The following is an 18936-nucleotide window of genomic DNA, read 5'->3' on the forward strand; positions in this document are numbered from 1 at the left end:
CTCCTCGTTGGGATCGACATTCTTACTTATTGAGGATACTACGATACACCCCCTATACTTGTGGGTCATCACAATCTATAACAGCTCCACAAGTATTTAGGAAAGGTCTACCAAAAATAATAGGACAATACTTACTAGCAGCAGAACCAAGCACTAAAAAGTCAGCAGGATATTTAATCTTACCACATAGAACTTCCACATCTCGAATAATACCAATAGGAGAGATAGTTTCTCTATTAGCTAGCCGAATAACCACATCAATATCTTCAAGTTCGCAAGAACCAATTTCATGCATGATCTCCGTATAAAGCTCATAAGGAATGGCGCTAATACTTGCACCAATGTCACATAAACCATAATAACAATGATCACCAATTCTAACAGAGAGCATAGGAACACTAGCTTTCCTAGACTTATTAGGATGTGAAACAATATTAGAGGCATCTTCACAGAAAATAATATGACCATCCTCCACATTTTCAGTCACAAGATCTTTAACAATTGCAACAGCAGGTTCAACTTTTATTTGTTCTTCGGGTTCTATAGGTTTCTTTTCACTTTTATGAACCGCACTATTTATAACAGAGTACTCCTTCATTTTAGCAGGGAAAGGAGTTTTTTCAATATAAGCTTCAGGAATAACATGATCAACAGTTTCAACTACAACACATTTATTTATAGATGAATCAATTTTATCTTTATACGGTTCATGATACTTATCAAAATTCTTCTTAGGCAATTCATAATGAGAGGCAAAAGCTTTATAAAGATTTGCAAGCAACTTGAGAATCAAGACCATAAGTAGCACTCATATTACGAAATTTATCAGTATCCATAAAAGCTTCAATGCATTTATAATCATAATTTATACCCGATTCTCTATCCTTGTCGTTCTCCCATCCTTCAGTATTTTCTTGGATCCGATTAAGAAGGTCCCTTTTAAACTCTTCCTTGTTGCGTGTAAATGATCCAGAACAAGAAGTATCCAGCAAGGTCTTGTCTTGAAAAGAAAGTCTTGCATAGAAATTATCAATAATAATATTACCATGAAGCTCATGAATGGGGCATTTGAGCATTAAAGACTTCAATCTCCCCCACGCTTGGGCAATACTCTCTCCTTCATGAGGCCAAAAATTATATATGTGATTCCGATCTTTGTGAATCTCACTTGGAGGATAGAACTTAGAATAAAACCGGGGCACAATATCATTCCATTCAAGAGAATCCCCATTATCCAGTAATTTATACCAATGCGCCGCTTTACCGGACAGCGATACAGAGAATAGTTTCTTCCTCACTTTATCCATAGCAATACCTGCACACTTGAATAAACCGCATAATTCATGTAAGAACAAGTAAATGATCTCCAGTGGTGGACAGCTCCATCCCCCGTATAACGGTTATCCACTAAACGTTCAATAATTTTCATAGGTATTTTGTATGGTATTTCTTCCTTACCTGGCGCCTCATCCACTACCTTTGCAGTAGTAGTAGATTTCCCAAATAAACACTCAAGAGAAGATCTCTCCATAATGAATTATAGCAACGAGAGTAAAAAAAATCAGCACAAACAAGTAGAAATTTCCCTTACCAATTCCACTTACCAATAGCGCTTCACTCCCGACAACGGCGCGCGAAAATAGTCTTGATGACCCACAAGTATAGGGGTGTATCGTAGTATCTTCGATAAGTAAGAATGTCGATCCCAACGAGGAGCAGAAGGTGTTGACAAGCGCTTCGATGAAGGATTCACTCGTAAATGCTCACGGACAAGTATTCGGGGGTTTTGATGTAATAGATGAATAAAGTACGAGTAAGTAAAGTGCGAGAGTAATAATTGCAGCGAGTGGCCCAATCCTTTTTAGCACAAAGGACAAGCCGGTTTGTTTACTTATAATGACCAAACGTTCTCGAGGACACACGGGATTTTAGTCTAGTGCTTTCGCTACATACGGCTAATTAATCTTCATTGTTTTGATAAGTGTTGTGTGGGTGAACCTATGCTAATGTACCGCCCTTCCTAGGACTAATACATACTTGTGATTATACCCCTTGCAAGCATCCGCAACTACAAGAAAGTAATTAAGATAAATCTAACCACAGCCTTAAACTCGAGATCCCGCTATCCCTCCCCGCATCGATATACCAACGGGGGCTCGAGTTTCGTCACTCCGGCAACCCCGCAATTGGCAAACGAGTACAAGATGCATTCCCCTAGGCCCATAAAGGTGAAGTGTCGTGTAGTCAACGTTCACACGACACCACTAGAAGAATAACACCACAACTTAAATATCATAACATTGAATATTACTCAACCATACTTCACTACTAACATTTAGACTTCACCCATGTCCTCAAGAACTAAATGAACTACTCACGAGACATCATATGGAACATGATCAGAGGTGATATGATGATGAATAACAATCTGAACATAAACCTTGGTTCAACGGTTTCACTCAATAGCATCAATAACAAGTAGAAATCAACACCGGGAGAGTTTCCCCTATCAAACAATCAAGATCAAACCCAAATTGTTACAGCGGTGACGGCGTGCAGCGGTGGAGACGGCGGTGATGATGATGAAGATGATGATGATGGTGATGGAGATGATGTCCAGCTCGATGATCGGTGACGATGGCGTCGATTTCCCCCTCCGGGAGGGAATTTCCCCGGCGGATCTCAACCTGCCGGAGAGCTCTTTTCTCTCCGGTGTTCTCCGCCCCGCGAGGCGGCCGTGGCTCTTCGCGATGTACCTCGGAGCTTAGGTTTTCGGACGAAGGCGTACGCGAAGAAAAGGAGGCGAGAGGGGGCTGTGGGCCCCCTCCTCACGTGGCGGCGCGGCCGGGCCTTGGGTCGCGCCGGCCTATGGGGTGGGCCCACCTCGGGTCCCCTCGGCTCCCCTTCCGGCTCCCTTTGTCTTCCGGAAAAATAGGATTTTTCATATAATTTCCATCAACTGTTGATCTTCCGAAATATTGCATTCTGACGGCGCTTTTTCCAGCAGAATCCACTCCGGTGCGCGATCCTCCAATAATCATGAAACATGCAAAATAGATGAAATAACATAAGTATTATCTCCAAATATGAAATATATCAATGAATAACAGCAAATTATGATATAAAATAGTGATGCAAATTGGACGTATCAGAACTCCATGAAGTTCTAGACACCTGGTAAAGGCTGACGGACACAACTCTTCAGAATAAAAGCAATATTTTGAAGAAATGCTTACAAAAACCTGCATTGGCCTATGACTTTCTGGTCTAGTGTCGTAGCTAGTGCATAAAACACCTCTTTCCTATAATGAACTTATTGAGTAGGCTCGTACTCATCCCTCTTATAATCTCCTGCTTAGATTGCCTGAATCACCTGGAGGAGGCCAATGATGGAGTGGAAGGAGCATATGGGATCTTCTATGAAGAACCAGATCTATCCGGAGGGGTAGAAGGGGTGGACTACCTTATCGTCTACGGAATCAGGGAGGTTCCAAAAGAGAACAATGTTTAGGCATCACAAGTAGCAGTAGTCGAGCATCACCGAACTCTATAGTATTTAGCTGCTCGAGTAGTAATGGTACTTAGTTTGCTACGACCTTTAGTTTATAGGTTAAGTAAGGTTCATCTAGAACTACCGAGTTATCCTCTCTAGACCCAGGAGGAGCTCCAGTGTGATGTACATATATGGCTTGTAATATTAAGGAGTAAAATAAAGACCAGCTATGTTTCTGTTGTATCACTCTGAGGGATGTAATATTTGTGAAATAGTACTTCACACATGTTATGTCAACGACTGGCATACTGCAACATGCAGTGGTATGCAGGGTCACCACAAGAACTCTCTATCCCTACACACACCAACAGCTTTGGTGTAGATCTAAGCCAGGGTTGGGAGGTACTCACAGTGATCTGGCAGTCGGACCTGGCAGAGGAAGATGATGACATGTCGGCCAGGAGGCGGAGGAAGAACAGCCGCAGCGGAGGTCCACTGTCTTCAGACGAGCCCATCCCTTCGTGGTCGCCGACGAATAGCTATGGACGGAGAGCTCGAAAGGGGAAAAATGGTGGCGCGCCTTTGGGCGGTGAGGCGGGGCGATGTAAATAGGGGCGGGTATCGGTGGGAGGTGGCCGAATTTCTCCCACCGTACATCCCCGACGCGCGAGATCCCTCCATCTCTCCATCGCATCGCCGCAGCGCAGTTTGGCTCCAGCGAGCGCGAGACGAGGCTGCATCGCTGGAAACAGCCAAATCAAGCGTTCCTCCGCATACAAATTTTCGGGTGCTTTAAAGTTCGTGCAATGCATGGAGTCTTTCTCTCGTGGGCAACCAAACACAAGTTTGTCGTCTCCACTGCGAGAAAATTCATTGCTGGCAACCGAACATGCCCTATATAAGTGTCGTTGCCTAATCGACGGTACCTCGGAGGAGGGATCCTCACGAGGGGGAGAAGAAGTAGGGGCCATAGGGCGGAGTGCACACGGGACGGTGGTACGCGGTTTACCCAGCTTCGGAACACCTGCACGATGACAGTGGCCTACCGCTCGCTTGTCTGGAATTATCTGGGCGCTTTCGCGTTGTTACAATGAGTTGTGGTTGTGCCTCTAGTGCTCCCGGGATCCGGCTTATAAAGGCGCACGGATCTAGGGTTTACATGGAGAGTCCTAGCCGGATTACAGGTTTGCCTAACTACGGTACTATGCCTTGCCGTGTACGTCAAGGATCCGACCTTCCTTGTACGTCGTACCGGATCAGGGTTCCTACTGGGCCTTCATGGATCCGGGTTCCTCCAAAGGTCGGTCGGATCCGGCTTCCCTCTCCCGGGCCGGACTTCATCCTTCAGGATCAACGAAGAATCGGGCCGCCCGATGGGCCACATGCCACATCACCATCTATGGGCCACCCGGGCTTGCCGGATCTAGGCACTGTCGATGGTACACCCATGAAGTATACCCACAACAGTAGCCCCCAGAGTTCTCCGAGTTTCACCTCATGTTTCCGCCTTGCTAGCGCCTTATGATCTCCGGCAATGTTGGTAACACGGAGAAACTTGAAGAACTCCAACTTCACATTTTCTTCTTTCCCAACCTTTGGTCGGAAAATCTTCTCATCATGCGGGACTTCATCCATCGACAGTTCAAAACATGTCTCCGGGTTACTCCCCTGCTTGCGAACGAGAACTGCTTATCTTCGCGCTGTGTACCCGGAATCCCAAAGGACTCAAACGGTTCCGCCAATTCTGGCGCCATTTTCGCGCGATTTGAGCGGTAACTTATCCTTAGCCATTTTTACCGTTTAGGGTTTTGACACGTGTCACGCATCCAACGGTGTGACGCTTGCGTTCCGACCACAGGATGCGGAGCACGAATCTCCTCCTCTCGGCCTATAAATATCCACCGTCAACCCTAAACCTCTCATTCACCCCCTCTTTCACCTCTCTGCGAAGCGCCGCCCTCGAGCTCCTTCTCCGCCGTGCCGGAGTCTGCCGGAAAACCCGCCGGAGTCTCGCCGGAGTTACTTCACCACCGCACAGTTCATCGTGTTCTTAACCTCAGCGAGCCACCGCACGAAATCCTCGTCGCCGACGACTCCGACCACCGCGGAATCCATCACGGTGAGTTCTCGAGCTTCACCCTTTCGCCATAGTTGGAAGAGATGATACGTAGGAAGACGATGTGGATCCGACTAATGTTATGTTTTCCACCATTGCTTGTTCTTCAGATGTCTTCTGCGACTCCGCCTCCAACCTCCGAACCAATCATGGCAACCCCTCTCGCCTCCGCGCCCCCTCCCTTCGTTCCAGTCCAACTGGATCCCACCAAGGACTCCGGTAAGGACGCGAAGGAACTACGCAAACCCGGAGAAAACCTCCGGGGCGGAACAGGCAGAGCAGAAGGCGGAAGAAACCGCTGCCAAGAAATCCAAGGCTCGTCAGCGAGACTCTGGATCTAAAGGGAAATGGTGGCCCTGCACCACCACTGAAATGGAACTCAACAACCTCGAAGCGGAGGGATTTCTACAGCCCGGATCCTGGCGAACAGTTCCGGGTTCTCTGGCTCCAGCTCCCGAAGCCGGAGAGATGGTGGTGACGAAGGCACTCGTGGAGCGCGGCTTCTCATTTCCTCCGAGCGATTTCTTCTCGGAGATCTTGAAGGAGTATGGGCTCCAGCCCCACAACATATCCCCAAACAGTGTCTTGGCGATCAGCAATCACGTTACCCTTTGCGAGGGCCATCTCCGGATACCTCCAAAGCTTCCTTTGTTTCAGTACTATTTCTCCGTCAAGAAGGAGAAAATTCCTAAAGCTTCCGAGTTGGCCACCTGCGGGTCAATAACCTTCATGCTCCGCCCTGGCCGCGTCTACCCTCCAACCGATCGCCACGAATCCGCACGATACTGGTCGGGGGGCTTCTTCTATTTGAAGGACGTTTCTGACCCGACGAGCGAGAGGGTGCTGCCGCCCTTTAAAAATAGGCCCGCCAGCGAGAATCCAGCCTGGACACAATGCCCTCATCTTTCCGAGTCGCCTCAGCTGACTCGTGCAGTTAGGCGGATCTGCAAGCTGACTGAGGAGGGTCTGACGGGGAAGGACCTCGCCATGTCCTGGTTTACCAAGCGGATCCAACCACTTCAACATCGGGACCGCTTGATGTTCCAATACACGGGGCGCGACGATCCTATGCGCGCTTCTAAGGACAACCTCTCCGCCGACGCCATCGACAAACGGATCCGCCTCCTCATCAAGATTCAGCGTGATCTTCACATTCATGTGTGTAACAAGGACATCCACACCAACGGCTCCGGGACCGCGGTACGTTACCTTGACCCACCTGCTGATTCCTTTATACTCTGAATTTTGTTTAAGTTTTGGCTTGGTAACAAAGCTCGAAGCCCTCGAGGAGGGCGAACTCGGAACTCTCCTCCGGGTCCCCCAAGCGGGCAACACCGACCCGGAAGCCGCGTCTGAAGCGGAAGCTCCCGAAGCTCCGCGTCTCTCCAAGAGGAAGAGGGCTGCTCCCTCCAGCCCTGCAGTCAAACGTGCCCGCGAGGTGCCTAGCACCGCGGCTACCCGTAAGGCGGAGGCGGAGAAGAAACGCCTCAAACTCATCGACACCAGCAACCGTGCTCAGCCCAACATTCAACAATTTTTTATACCAACTAGGTAAGCGCCTGGTTTCCGTCAAAAGATCTCTTTGCTGCTGTGAATCAACATACACTAATTTGTTATGCCTCTTTTTCTTATATTGCAACATCGACAAAGAACCATGTGTCATAGAACCACTGGATTTCATGTGGACGATCCGCCTCAACAACGCACACGGTTTCATAAATTATGTGCGACGGGTTGTCCTGTCGCAAACGGCTGAGTGCAAAGAACCACGTGTCATAGGATACACGGTGCGTTAAGCTTAACCGTCGATTTGCAGTGGCACAGTACTACAAAGGCTGGCCACCCTGCTACCTACTATTGGTGGCGGAGGTGCAAAGAGCAGGTTGTTGTGTTGCAAGCGGTTGGCGGCAATGGAGCTACAAAGAAAAAGTGGCCATCCTGCGAATGGTGGGCGACAAAGCTGCAAAGGAAGGGCTATGCTGCTGCAAATAGCCAACGGTGGTGGTGTAAATTGTTAGCGGCAGTGCTGCAAATGGTCAGGCGTGACACTACGAAAAGTCAGTGGTGGTGCTGCAAAAGGTCAGCAGCGGTCCTGCAAACAGTCACCAACGATGCTACCATCAGTCAGTGATGGTGCTGCAAGAAGAAAGTGACGGTGCTGCGAACAATCACCAACTGTGCTACCATCAGTCAGTGGCGGTGTTGCAAGAAGAAAATGATGGTGCTGCGAGCCATAGTTGGAATGTTGCCAGTGGTGTGTCGGCGAGGAGTAGTTCACGATGCTACAATGCTATGATTGTCTTGGTACAAATATTTTGTGGTTTTACTACTTTAGCGTAACTTTTGCTACAATATCTCCAACGAGCTCTCCGGCTAGTCTCCGGCAAGCTCTGCCTCCCGATGGATCTTTTCTATTATATATTTAGATGGAGTTTTTTTTTGCTTCAGTGAAGCAAGAACGTCAGTTTTTACTGCAACGAAGCAAATCTAAGATTTTAGCACAAATCAAACACGTGCCGCGTTGTGGATTAGGAGGCTAGGAGGAAAATATACTCGCGATGATGATTACTAGCACTACCGTATTGCTAGTGGGTGGATGTACAATCGTATCTCATTCAAATCTTTGGGACCCTACACCTGTCATGAGAAAAACACAGCGCACATGCGTGAAACAAGCGAGAGGCATCAAATCACTTGCTCGAGTACACGAGCGTCACAGTTTGGCAGATCGCTCTGCTCGATCGATCGCAAACTAGTGCGGTATCTTTTCCTCCTCTCGTGTCACTGGCTCACTGCAGAGGACTCCACTCCACTCGTTGTCCAGCGTCCTCCTCCCGCTCGCTCCGCGCGCGCGCCCGGGATCCATCCATGGCCGCCGCGCTACGGCTCCCTCCGCTCCTCTCCTCCCGCGCCGCCCCTACCGCCGCCACCCGGAGGAGCCGGGCGGCGTCGTCCACTCTCAGGGTCGCCGCGCAGCTCGACGACACCGCCGCCACCACCTCCACCTCCACCTCCAGCACGCCGGCGCCGCCCGCCGGGTTCACGCCTCCCGTGCCCAAGCGGTTCGAGGTCAAGCCCGGACAGTCGAGCAACATCGCCGGCGCCGCCCTCGCCTTGCCCTTCCGCCTCGGCACCGGTGTCTTCGTCCTAGGGTAATCCGCTATTCCCCCTTTCAGTCACTCTCTCCCCGTCCAAATTGGACTCTGTGCTAATGTCAACAGACAACCCACTTCATTCCAACGACCAAATTGAACATCCCGACTGAAATTGAATTGAATTGTTCTCTTCCACTTTGATGGGAATTGGCAACACTTATGTGCTAGGCAAGTACTCCCATGAATACATTGGAGTATGTATGTTTTCAGCTGAGCTGCTTTGCCCATGAATATATTGCTAGTTTGCTACCCACTTGATTGGCTAGCTAGCAATGTCATGTTACTTTAATTGTCGAACTAAATGTGTCTTTACTTTGAGAGCTACTATTAGTAAACACATCGGGATGAGTGATTCCATCGCCTCTTCCATATGCTTGGGAAATTTAGGTGGGTTTTGTTTCATTCACATGTGCCTACGATGTGCAGGTATGGAGTGTCGCTTGTTGATGCTGACCAGATACCACCAGATCAGTATGCTTTGGAGTTCCAAGGTGAAACCCTTCTCCAATTCTCACTGTTTGGTTCGGTGCAACCGTAGTCCAGTAACAATTTTAACTTGAAGTTTACAGTAGTAGTAACCAACTACATGTGTTTCTTTTTTAGGTCGAAAGGTGAAAGAGACATCAAAGGTGGGGCAGTGTCCTCGACCAACAAAGCCTATTGAAATATACGAGTTTGAAGGGTATGGCTGATCTTTCCACTGAGATTTAAACTGGTTTTCACCTAGTTTTTGTGTCAAACCCTAATGTTTTCTGCTGAATGCTCAAACTGATTTTTCTCCCTTCAATTGCGGGTGCATTCTGGCCAAAACCTCAGCTGCCCATTTTGTCGAAAGGTGAATAATTTTGGCTCACTGTATATGTGTTATGCAGTGTTCACTCTTCGTGTATGCTCAACATTGGTGTTTATAGTTGCCGTGAAAATTTTGCAGGTGAGAGAGATGGTATCCGTCCTGGACCTTGATGTTTTATATTACCCGTGTCCTAAAGGCGGCCCAACCTTCCGTCCAAAGGTTAAAGAGATGGGTGGAAAGCAACAGTTTCCTTACATGGTATGCGAGGCATCCTCACAAATTCTATGGTTTCTTAGTACATACTTGATTGTGAGGTTTCCATTCTACATATCTTTGAAATGTTATTTTAGAGATTTGCCAGACACGCGATCACAGTAGATTTACGAATTCCCATACTCATTTTTCTGAACTTTTTATTCCTGAGCATGCTTTGATTTTGCCAGATTTACATGTTTGGTTCATCATTACTAAACAAAATCAGGGAGGTTCTGCTCCCTTGTTCGGAATGAATAATGTGTGATGGAAGCAAAATCACTCTTATGTTGCAGGTGGATCCAAACACAGGGGTTGCCATGTATGAATCAGATGCCATCATAACTTACCTGGCAAAAACCTATGGTTTGTATTCCTTTGTTTGCTTTACCATACATACCTTCCCCGCCTTACAAGCTTGCTCTTAGCCCTTCACTTGCACTTGCTTTTCAGGTGATGGAAGTGTTCCGATTATGCTAAAGCTTGGTCTATTGACAGTAAGTACCTAACTATAATTCGGGGCAGTAATATTTTTTATTGTTAGTTAACATTCAGTTGTGCAGTTTGCATAACTTTGTATTATTTATTTTGTAGACAATAACGGCAGGTCTGGCTATGAGTGGGCGTAGCGGGAGGGTAAATATCCAACATACAATTCACACTTGTTTATTCCATGTAATCCTCTGAAAGTTTTGCTCAAACCATATCCACTGTTGATTGCAGGGATCTTCCTACTCTCCTGCAAAGCTTCCAGCTCAGCCAATTGAAATATGGGCATATGAGGTCTAAATCTTCACTATTTCTGATTATTCACAGCATTGAGTTCATTATTTGCTGCTTGCTGTAGTATGTTACCATTTCCAGGATCTGACCACTGCATGCTTTATCATCAGGGATCTCCTTTCTGTAAAATAGCACGTGAGACCCTTGTCGAATTGGAGCTACCACACTTGCTACACAGGTAGAACTGAGTACTATCATTAGTATAGCATTACACTGGTAAAGAAGTAGCTGAATATTATGTATGCCATCAGCAGCATGATAGCAGTCCAGAAGTCTTGTATAACATTTTAGGTTGTTGGATCATTAGTATAGGCGTATAGCAGCTAAATAAATGTCCTCACCTGCTGTCAACACATCCTAATAACAGGATCTTGTCTATACTATCCATATTTGTTGCTTGACACAACAATCTAAGTAACAACAAGCCTTTTCTACAGCATTGCACGTGGCAGCCCCAAGCGACAGGACTTTTTCAAGAAATACGGTCTTTTCCAGGTTTGCATCCTTGCTAGTTTTGCCTTTGTTACTAAAATTTCTACATGGTAGTTATCGTAGCTGCAATGCGATTTACTCTTACTGTCTTGACAGGCGCCTTATATCGAGGATCCTAACACTGGAGTGAAGATGTTCGAAAGCGCCAGCATTGTACAGTACCTGAGAGCAACATATGCCGCTTGAGAACCGCTGTTGCTTTCTTTGCCATTCCTCTGTAAACATGTTGAGTGTTCATATGTATTCTGAGGGTTGTAGATCACATATTCTGTACTAGAAGAAAAATAAATCCTACATGCGGTGAGGTGTAATTTCTGTTCACTGCAGCTGAGACAGTACCACTCTTGTTGAGACCGTAGAAGACAGAAGTAAAATTCAGAAATGTATGTCTCCTTGTTTCTGTCTATTAGTAATTTGATCAAGTATCGCAGCAATCAGAATCTCAAGATCTGTATATCTGAGGCCGTAGAAAAATTATAAGAATTCAGAAATGTATTTTTAGAGCATGTATATATTGTGTCGTGTTGATTAGTACACACTCTTGTAACAGTCAGAACTTCGAGATCGACGTGAGGTCGATCTAGCCGTCCTTTCCCGAATCCCATCGTGACAAAACCGGCCACGCCAAGAGCCTGATTCGTACCAGCTCAAAAGCATTAAAAAAAAGGAGAAAAAAAAGAGAGAGAGGAGCGAGAGCCAAAAACGGCGCCGGGCTCATGGAAGGAGACCAAATCCAGAGCTTCCCAATCATGGGCATCTCGTCCTCCGCGCCGTCGAGGACTTCCCACCACCGCGGGTGGAGCTGGGGCGCGGCCCTGGCCGGCGCCGCCACGACGGCGGCGGCGGCGGGCGTGCTGGTGTGCCGGCCGAGGGACCCGAGCTTCGAGCTCATCTCCATCGGCCTGTCCACCTTCCACTTCCGGCCCCCGGCGGCGCTGGACATCGGGCTCACCCTCACCGTCCACGCCACCAACCCCAACGTGGTGCCCGTGCGCTACGGCGCCTCCACCGTCTCCATCCTCTACGGCGGCGCGTGCCTCGGCACCGCGCAGCTCGACGCCGGCGGGCAGCCGGCCACCTCGTGCCGCCTGCTCCACCTCCCGGCCCGGCTCGACGCCCTGGAGATGGCGCACCACGCCAGGGCCATCCTCGCCGACGTCGCGCGCCGGCACATGGAGCTGGACGCCCAGCTGGAGATCGTCGGCGAGGCCGCCGTGCTGCTCTGGTCGCGCCGCTTCTCCGTCCGCATCGACAGCCACATCGTCGTCGACCCCGTCTTCCTCGAGGTCGTCGAGCAGGATAACCGCTCCGAGATGCAGCTCTCCCTAGTCTGACCTCAGTAGCGATGCACCTGATTCTCTGTAAACCTTATCATTTATAATTTATGCAATGCAAGTGCAAATTTCCCAGTTCCTCAAACAATGAAATGCAATGCAGAATCTCAATCTCAATTCCATTACTTTGTTTCATCACTGAAATTAGACAGTACTATTTGCTGCTCCACAATGCTATCACACAGCAGAACGAACTCCCAAAACGTGTTATATTTACTATAACAGTGAAGGGAAAGAGAGATACAATTCATCTCTCCCATTTCCAAACAATGAAATAAAATGCAATGCAAAATCTCAGTTACAATGCAATGTTTCCTCATATAATTTAGACAAGAATATTTGCTGCTCCACAACATTCACACAACAAAATGATACATTCAAGGGATCCCTACATTCAACGAACAGGAAAGATAAATGGGTGAAGCTAAGATAGCTCGCAGCCCAGGAAACCCTAGCACAACAAGGACATCAAAGCCAGACATTTGATGTCCTAATAACAATAATAAGATTACACTGCACACAGAAGCGTATGTTCTTCCATCGTCTCAGTTGATCGTCGCAAGCGGCGAGCGAGGGATGAGCGTTGGCTTGGGCTCCTTGTTCGATTCATAGGGGTGGTTCTCGCGGAACTCGTCCATCAGGGACTCGATCGGCATCGCTCGCAGCGACTCGATCGCGCCTTTGCTCGGCACTTCCGGCTCAGATCGCATGGGAGTTTCGCCAGTCGGCTCATAGTCCTGCAAAAGAACACCGTTGTTAGGGGAGTTCAGACAAGTTAACAACAATCCACAATGGACTTGGGGCATGGGGGTGATGATAACAAAATAGCTCTTAACAGGACTTTGATCTCACCCTGTAGCTGCTTTGGAAAGCCTTCTCGGCATGCGAGTTCACGCCTGCAGCCTGGCCGGAGTGGTTCTCCTGCAGATGCTCTATCTCTACCAGATGTGCTTCCACCGTCGACACCACTTTCGACGATGAATCCCGTGCCTGGTCCAGTAGATCTGAAGCAAAGGGACATGAGCAAGTCAAGATTAGACAGGGAACTGAACTCCATGGCAGTGAATGAGTAATCAGATCAAGCGCTTAGAAATTACTGTCAATGTCCTGGAGTATCTCTTTGCTACTGTTTGATGCTTGCTCTTCAGCCAAGGCACGTGATGATGCAATCTCCTCCTCGTGTTGCTTGTTGTTTTCGATTGCGCCCCTGAAATATTCAGTCGGAAGCTAATTAGACTCCTTGAAGATAGAGAGGACATATGCTCCTTAATTAGACTCCTCAGATACTCAAAGGTGTGCTGTTTTTTAGCTGATTGCACTAGAACGCCAAATTGGTACCAAAATTGATCAACCCAACATGAAGAGTAAGCAAGTTGACTTATATTTTATATACACAGTGAAACCGGAGAGCAAAACAGGCCTGGCAAGGTAAAGAGAACACATATGCTTGCCTGACAAGTGCTTCAACTTCAGCCACTTGTTTTGTGCACAAATCGTTAACTGCTGCGTGGGATTTCTTCCATTGTTGGGCAGCAGAGTCAACTGTGCATGCGCTGGACAAGTCGAATACATATCTTAGTTAGAGAAATCCAATCAGATTAAAAATATTCACGAATACTGAAACATTTCATGTAACGGTTAAAGCATACCACTCCTGCATAATTGTTTCCATGCGGCAATGCTTAGCCGAAGAGAAGCTGGAGCCAACTTTGCAGTCATTCTCCGCTTGCTCTGCGAACATCTCCCACTTTCTCTTGGCATCCTTGGTGACACCCTCCATAGCAGACGTGTGCTCATCCAAAAATGTCTTGTTTCCACGAGCAGCATCACCAAGAGAGTTTAATCTAACATCCACCTGCAGGAAACACACGTCAGGTGCATCATGATTTCCCTAGTGCTATTGACAGGTCATGATCAAAAAAATGCCTATGCGGTAGCATGCTACTACACACTAACCAGCTCTCTTTGTCGAACGATGTGTTTAGACACCAAACTGGTGATATCCGCCAGAAGCCTTTGTTCCTCGGATTTTGATTGCTCCTGCATGAAGTGATGGTATGAGTTAAATACGCCAACATAATCCTGACAATGAGTGCTTAACAGAAAGGGGGATGAATCACCTCGTAAGCCTTTTGAAATTCTTCAAGGCTTTTGACCTGTGCTTCATGGGTGTGATTTGTGTGATTCTGCAACTTGGAAGTTTCCTCCACATACTTTTCAAAGAGCCCAAGAATGAAGCTGGACATGTCCTTCGTCCTATCCAAGCTGATGCAGAAACTCTGTTTGGCAACAAGAGCAAAGTTCAATTTGGAGCTTAACAGAGCCAATATATACTAAAAATATGTAAACAGTTAGACCAAGTAACTGACATCTCGTAATTCCTTAGTGAAGTGCGCCAGTTCACTTCGATGGTCGGCTAGCAAATTTTGGATATCTGTAAATATCTTCAATGCCTCTCCCTCGACACAAGCTAGAAGCTGTCAGCAAAATATTCCCATGAGACTGATAGAAGAAACAGGTGTACGTAAAGGCAAAAAGATAAAAGGAATTTGAGTTTGTTAAAAAGCAGACAAATCACATGCCTGGTCAAGACTGCAACAGCTTGCTGCAGAAAGAGATGACACATCCTCCAACGTGGAATTTGTGTTTGCTTTGTGTAGGAGCACGATATTTTGAAAAGCTTCCATATGCGACATATACAATGACTTTGAAGCTAAAACCTTCTTCTTTATCTCCGAGGTAGCCTTGAAATGTTAAACCAAAAGGATAAATGACATGGAACATTGAGCCAGAGACCAGACAATTATTTTACACAATAATACATACCGTGTCATGGGAATCAACACAGGATTGGCATAGGTCTTCCACAGCTTTTAGGTGTTTGTTTTGTTGATCTATTGATGCAGTGAGTGTACTGGATAGAATATCCAACTTTGAAGCAAGGTCGGCTTGAAACGAGTTCACCACCGACCTATTTGCAGCACTAAGTTTATCTCCTCTGGCTATTTTTGTATGCAACGAAGCATTATCACGGCTAGATTTTTCAAGTTCTGATCTTAGAACACAGGCTTGATGTGTTAAAGCATTTTCTGTAACAATGCATTAAAATACAGTTAGAACTAACAAAAGGTATTTTGCAAGAATGTATTGTGAGATATAAAATCAAACCTGCTTTTTTCTGCTCAGAGATAATGAACTCTTTCTCCTTCAGATTGTAATGGGCATGTTTCAGATCCTCTTTTGTCGTTGAAAGTAGGTTGCTTGTATGGTCCAGGCATTTCTGTGGTAAAAGCTATTAATCTTACAGCATAAAAAACATAAAATGATCATAAATAACCAGGAAAATATAATTTACCTCCGTGGCTTCGAGCTTTTTTCTCAAATCAGCAGAATGGTGGAGCTCGGAGTCATACTTTTCTTGCAGGTCACTGATTTGCTGAAACCAAAGTAAAGCATTGATTTAAACAAAAACACATATAAGAGACATGCTATTCTCAAGCAAACTGGGTACTTTCCGAACCTTTTGATTTGTTTCCAAGGAGACAGTCATCTGCTCAATTTGATCAGCCATGCCCTTCAAAGAAATACAGGAAAAGTTAATCAGGTGAATGATACAATGAAATTGTTGCAGATAAAAAGATAAAAATGGTCAATGAAAAACAACTTTTAACATATGGATACAGATCTGATTAAAGCTTTTTGTTGGGGTTAAATTTTTACGCTACAGTTTTGTTAAAAAATAACTTTGATTTTCGGGAATGGAAATGGAATATGCCTGCTACAATTGAAATAGATTTGAGAGATCTTGTCAATGATACCTTCCTCTCATTCTCCTCGGCCTGGTATCTGTCCTTTGGAATATATACCCCAACCTTTTCGCGTGCAGCATAGACCTCTGTGAATGAGTTGATATTTGTGAGGTCATTCTGCAATCATCTGACTTACATAGAATGGTATGTGGGTTCACTAGATACCTGCTTTAAGTCGGTCTATTTCTCCATAGAGATCTTTGATTAAAGTTGATTTCATCATTTTTTGGTTAACCTGCAATAGACAATGCCAGTAATTGATCACATATAGTCAAGTAAAATTAAATGGTGCTGGCATGCCCAAAATTGAGTTTGTAGAGTTCAAATCTTTTTCGGATAACTCATGAAACATTCATTCTCAAAATGGGACAAAATGATGCCAATTTACCTCAGGTCTGTTTTTTATGCTCTTTGCCCGGTGTGCGTAATCCAATGTACTCAATGTCTCCTCAAGACAATGTACAGAAGGCGAAACAGTAGCAATAATGCAAGTCTTTGTTCTCCCTCCCAGTGAATCACGAAGCAACCTTGTGAGTTTACTATCTCTGAAAGGCAAATAGTGTCAGAGTCAAGGTTGGAAAGCCTAATTACTGCGTTCAAGGATCCTTGAAGAACTGATGCTTACCTGTATGGAACATGTCCAAGGTGCTCAACCAACGCTGTTATGACACGGCCCAAGGTAAGCAAGCTTTTGTTTATTTCACCAGCCTCTCTCGCTCGGCCCTACAATCAAACGAAAATGTCTAAGCTTTACCACAGAATGACCAAAATATAAGATTCTATACCAAATGACATAGTAACATCCAAGTCAATTTTACTGTATGATGTACCTCCCTAGCTCCAGAACGAGAGATGTTCTCGGACCCAGCCAGATCGACCAGATTTAACTTCCCGCATTTTATCAATTCTTCTCCTTCAGGGGTTGCCTCTTTTATATGAATTGTGATTGAGAAAAGCGAGTGTGAACGACTGAAATATTACAAGTGAAAAGTTAAGCACTTTAAGTCTACTTACATAAGGGCTAGAGATCAACAGAAGAAAAGGTGTGAAGTTAAACCTCGATTGCTTGTTCAAAAGAGTCTCTGCCGTGCGGCGCTTGGCAGAACCTCTTTCCAGAAGAGAGAATATCTCATTGCAGTTAGTGACTATTTCCTCCTCCAAGCCTCTCACCAGCACCCCACCTTTCCCGTCCTCCATAAGAGGCAACGCTTTCTTCTGCCGTTCTTCCAGAGCAACCTTAGATATCTCCTCTGGCGCAAGAAGATCTGTGATCTCCTCGTTGTACAGCTCCAAAAACGTGACCTTGACGCTGTACTCGGTGTTCTGCCTCTCTAGCGTATCGAATATCTGCTTGACAGCTCGAGGGATGACCCCGGCATCTGGAGGCAACTGCCCGTCCGGTCCACTCTGCAAGCATTTCAACACACGATACCGAACAGGTGAATAACCCCAACCTGGACACGTAAGCAGTGTGCAAGACAGCAACAGAAGATGTGCTTGCCTTGGCTCTCCGGCACTCTCCTTCCATGGTGTAAGTCTTCCCCGTGCCCGTCTGGCCGTAGGCGAAGATGGTGCAGTTGAACCCTTCCAACACCTCGTTCACGATGGGAATGATTGCTTGATCATACAGGTCCCTTTGCCTCGCTGTTGGCCCGAAAACCTGCAAATAGGAATGGGGTTTAATGTCAGACCACGGCACTGGGCAAGCAACCGTGGAATGGGAGTGCAAGTTCTCAGCTACTCCCACAAGCAACAGCAGTCAGTGCCTAGCTATTTTTAGCACCACGCGACCCCTAACCCTAGGACCAAGTACAGCCGAGCTGCCACCACTTAATGACCGCCAGCGACCTCTAAAAGCATATTACGGAAAGAAGCAGCAGCATCCGAACCCGAACCTTGTCGAAGGTGAAGACCCTGTCGATCTGCTTTGAGGCGATGGTCTGCGTGACGGCGACCTCCCGCTGGTAGTCGTTGCAGGTGACCACCTGCGGCGCGTTGCTCCTGAGCTCGTCGTCGCTGAACGGCCTGCGGGAGAGGAAGCGGTTAGGGCCGCGGATCTGGGGAGGGGAGGGCGGCGCGCGGTGCCGGCGGGCGGGCGGGCGTTACCTGCAGCGGAGGAGCACCTGGACGTTCACCGCCTTCTCCTTGTCCGCCCGCGACGACATGGCGGGCGGGGCGGCGGCTGGCGGGGAGATTTCGGAATCTCTGCCGTCCGGCGGCGAGGCGTGGGGGAAATTTTTGGGGCGGAGCGGGGCTGGGGCTGGGGAAGAGGGGGGGAATTCAAAATTTCGGGGGAGTGGGCGAGTGTGAGATGGGGAGCGTGCCTACTTTGGCAGTGGCTTTATGCGGGCGGCGTTGCCCAGCCCTGGGATCTCATGGGTCAAGCTGCTCGAGTTCTGGTGGGCTTGGACTGCAGAGCCCACGGCCCATTGATCTAATGCCTTTTCTATTATGAGCATGTGCATGCCTTGTATTTGGTGTGTCCAACCTTTTTTTGCAAAAATTTGTCCGATCTATTAATAATCATCAACAATAGTACAAAGATGTCTAAAAGTAATAAAAATTACAAATAGGTCATTGGACCACCTAGTGACGACTACAGACACTAGCATGAGCCGAAGGCGCGCCGCCGTCATCGCCCCTCCATCACTGGAGTCATGCAAAGCTTGTCGTAGTAGAGCTTGTTGTAGTAGAGATTTTTGTAGTAGA

General features: G+C 46.9%; 3 protein-coding genes across 3 annotated transcripts; 2 read left to right on the top strand and 1 right to left on the bottom strand.

Annotated features, from left to right (window-relative positions):
- Nucleotides 1-8400: 8400 nt before the first annotated feature.
- Nucleotides 8401-11518, top strand: LOC124664765 (the record flags this gene model as incomplete). Its single annotated transcript, XM_047202239.1, is given in 12 exon segments — nucleotides 8401-8761; nucleotides 9191-9255; nucleotides 9368-9446; nucleotides 9581-9599; nucleotides 9696-9815; nucleotides 10106-10175; nucleotides 10263-10306; nucleotides 10404-10445; nucleotides 10533-10592; nucleotides 10703-10770; nucleotides 11030-11087; nucleotides 11181-11518. Coding segments are annotated over 12 exon segments (999 nt in total). The 3' UTR covers nucleotides 11271-11518.
- Nucleotides 11519-11741: 223 nt separating this feature from the next.
- Nucleotides 11742-12497, top strand: LOC124681149. The gene has a single exon (XM_047216101.1). It carries the CDS (start codon nucleotides 11801-11803, stop codon nucleotides 12416-12418), a length of 618 nt encoding a protein of 205 aa, XP_047072057.1. The 5' UTR covers nucleotides 11742-11800; the 3' UTR covers nucleotides 12419-12497.
- Nucleotides 12498-12963: 466 nt separating this feature from the next.
- Nucleotides 12964-18407, bottom strand: LOC124681161 (kinesin-like protein KIN-5C). Its single transcript, XM_047216109.1, has 22 exons — nucleotides 18334-18407; nucleotides 18123-18252; nucleotides 17729-17887; nucleotides 17285-17634; nucleotides 17058-17196; nucleotides 16853-16950; nucleotides 16616-16772; nucleotides 16393-16462; nucleotides 16237-16313; nucleotides 15939-15992; nucleotides 15774-15854; nucleotides 15587-15698; nucleotides 15245-15507; nucleotides 15001-15162; nucleotides 14788-14895; nucleotides 14539-14697; nucleotides 14375-14458; nucleotides 14068-14273; nucleotides 13870-13971; nucleotides 13516-13625; nucleotides 13271-13422; nucleotides 12964-13155 (listed from the first exon to the last, which is right to left on the bottom strand). The coding sequence occupies exons 1-22, from the start codon at nucleotides 18390-18392 to the stop codon at nucleotides 12964-12966; spliced, it is 3024 nt and encodes a 1007-aa protein (XP_047072065.1). The 5' UTR covers nucleotides 18393-18407.
- Between the last annotated feature and the right edge of the window lie 529 nt (nucleotides 18408-18936).

Source organism: Lolium rigidum, chromosome 1 (assembly GCF_022539505.1).
Source record: "Lolium rigidum isolate FL_2022 chromosome 1, APGP_CSIRO_Lrig_0.1, whole genome shotgun sequence".
NCBI classification, from domain to species: domain Eukaryota; kingdom Viridiplantae; phylum Streptophyta; class Magnoliopsida; order Poales; family Poaceae; genus Lolium; species Lolium rigidum.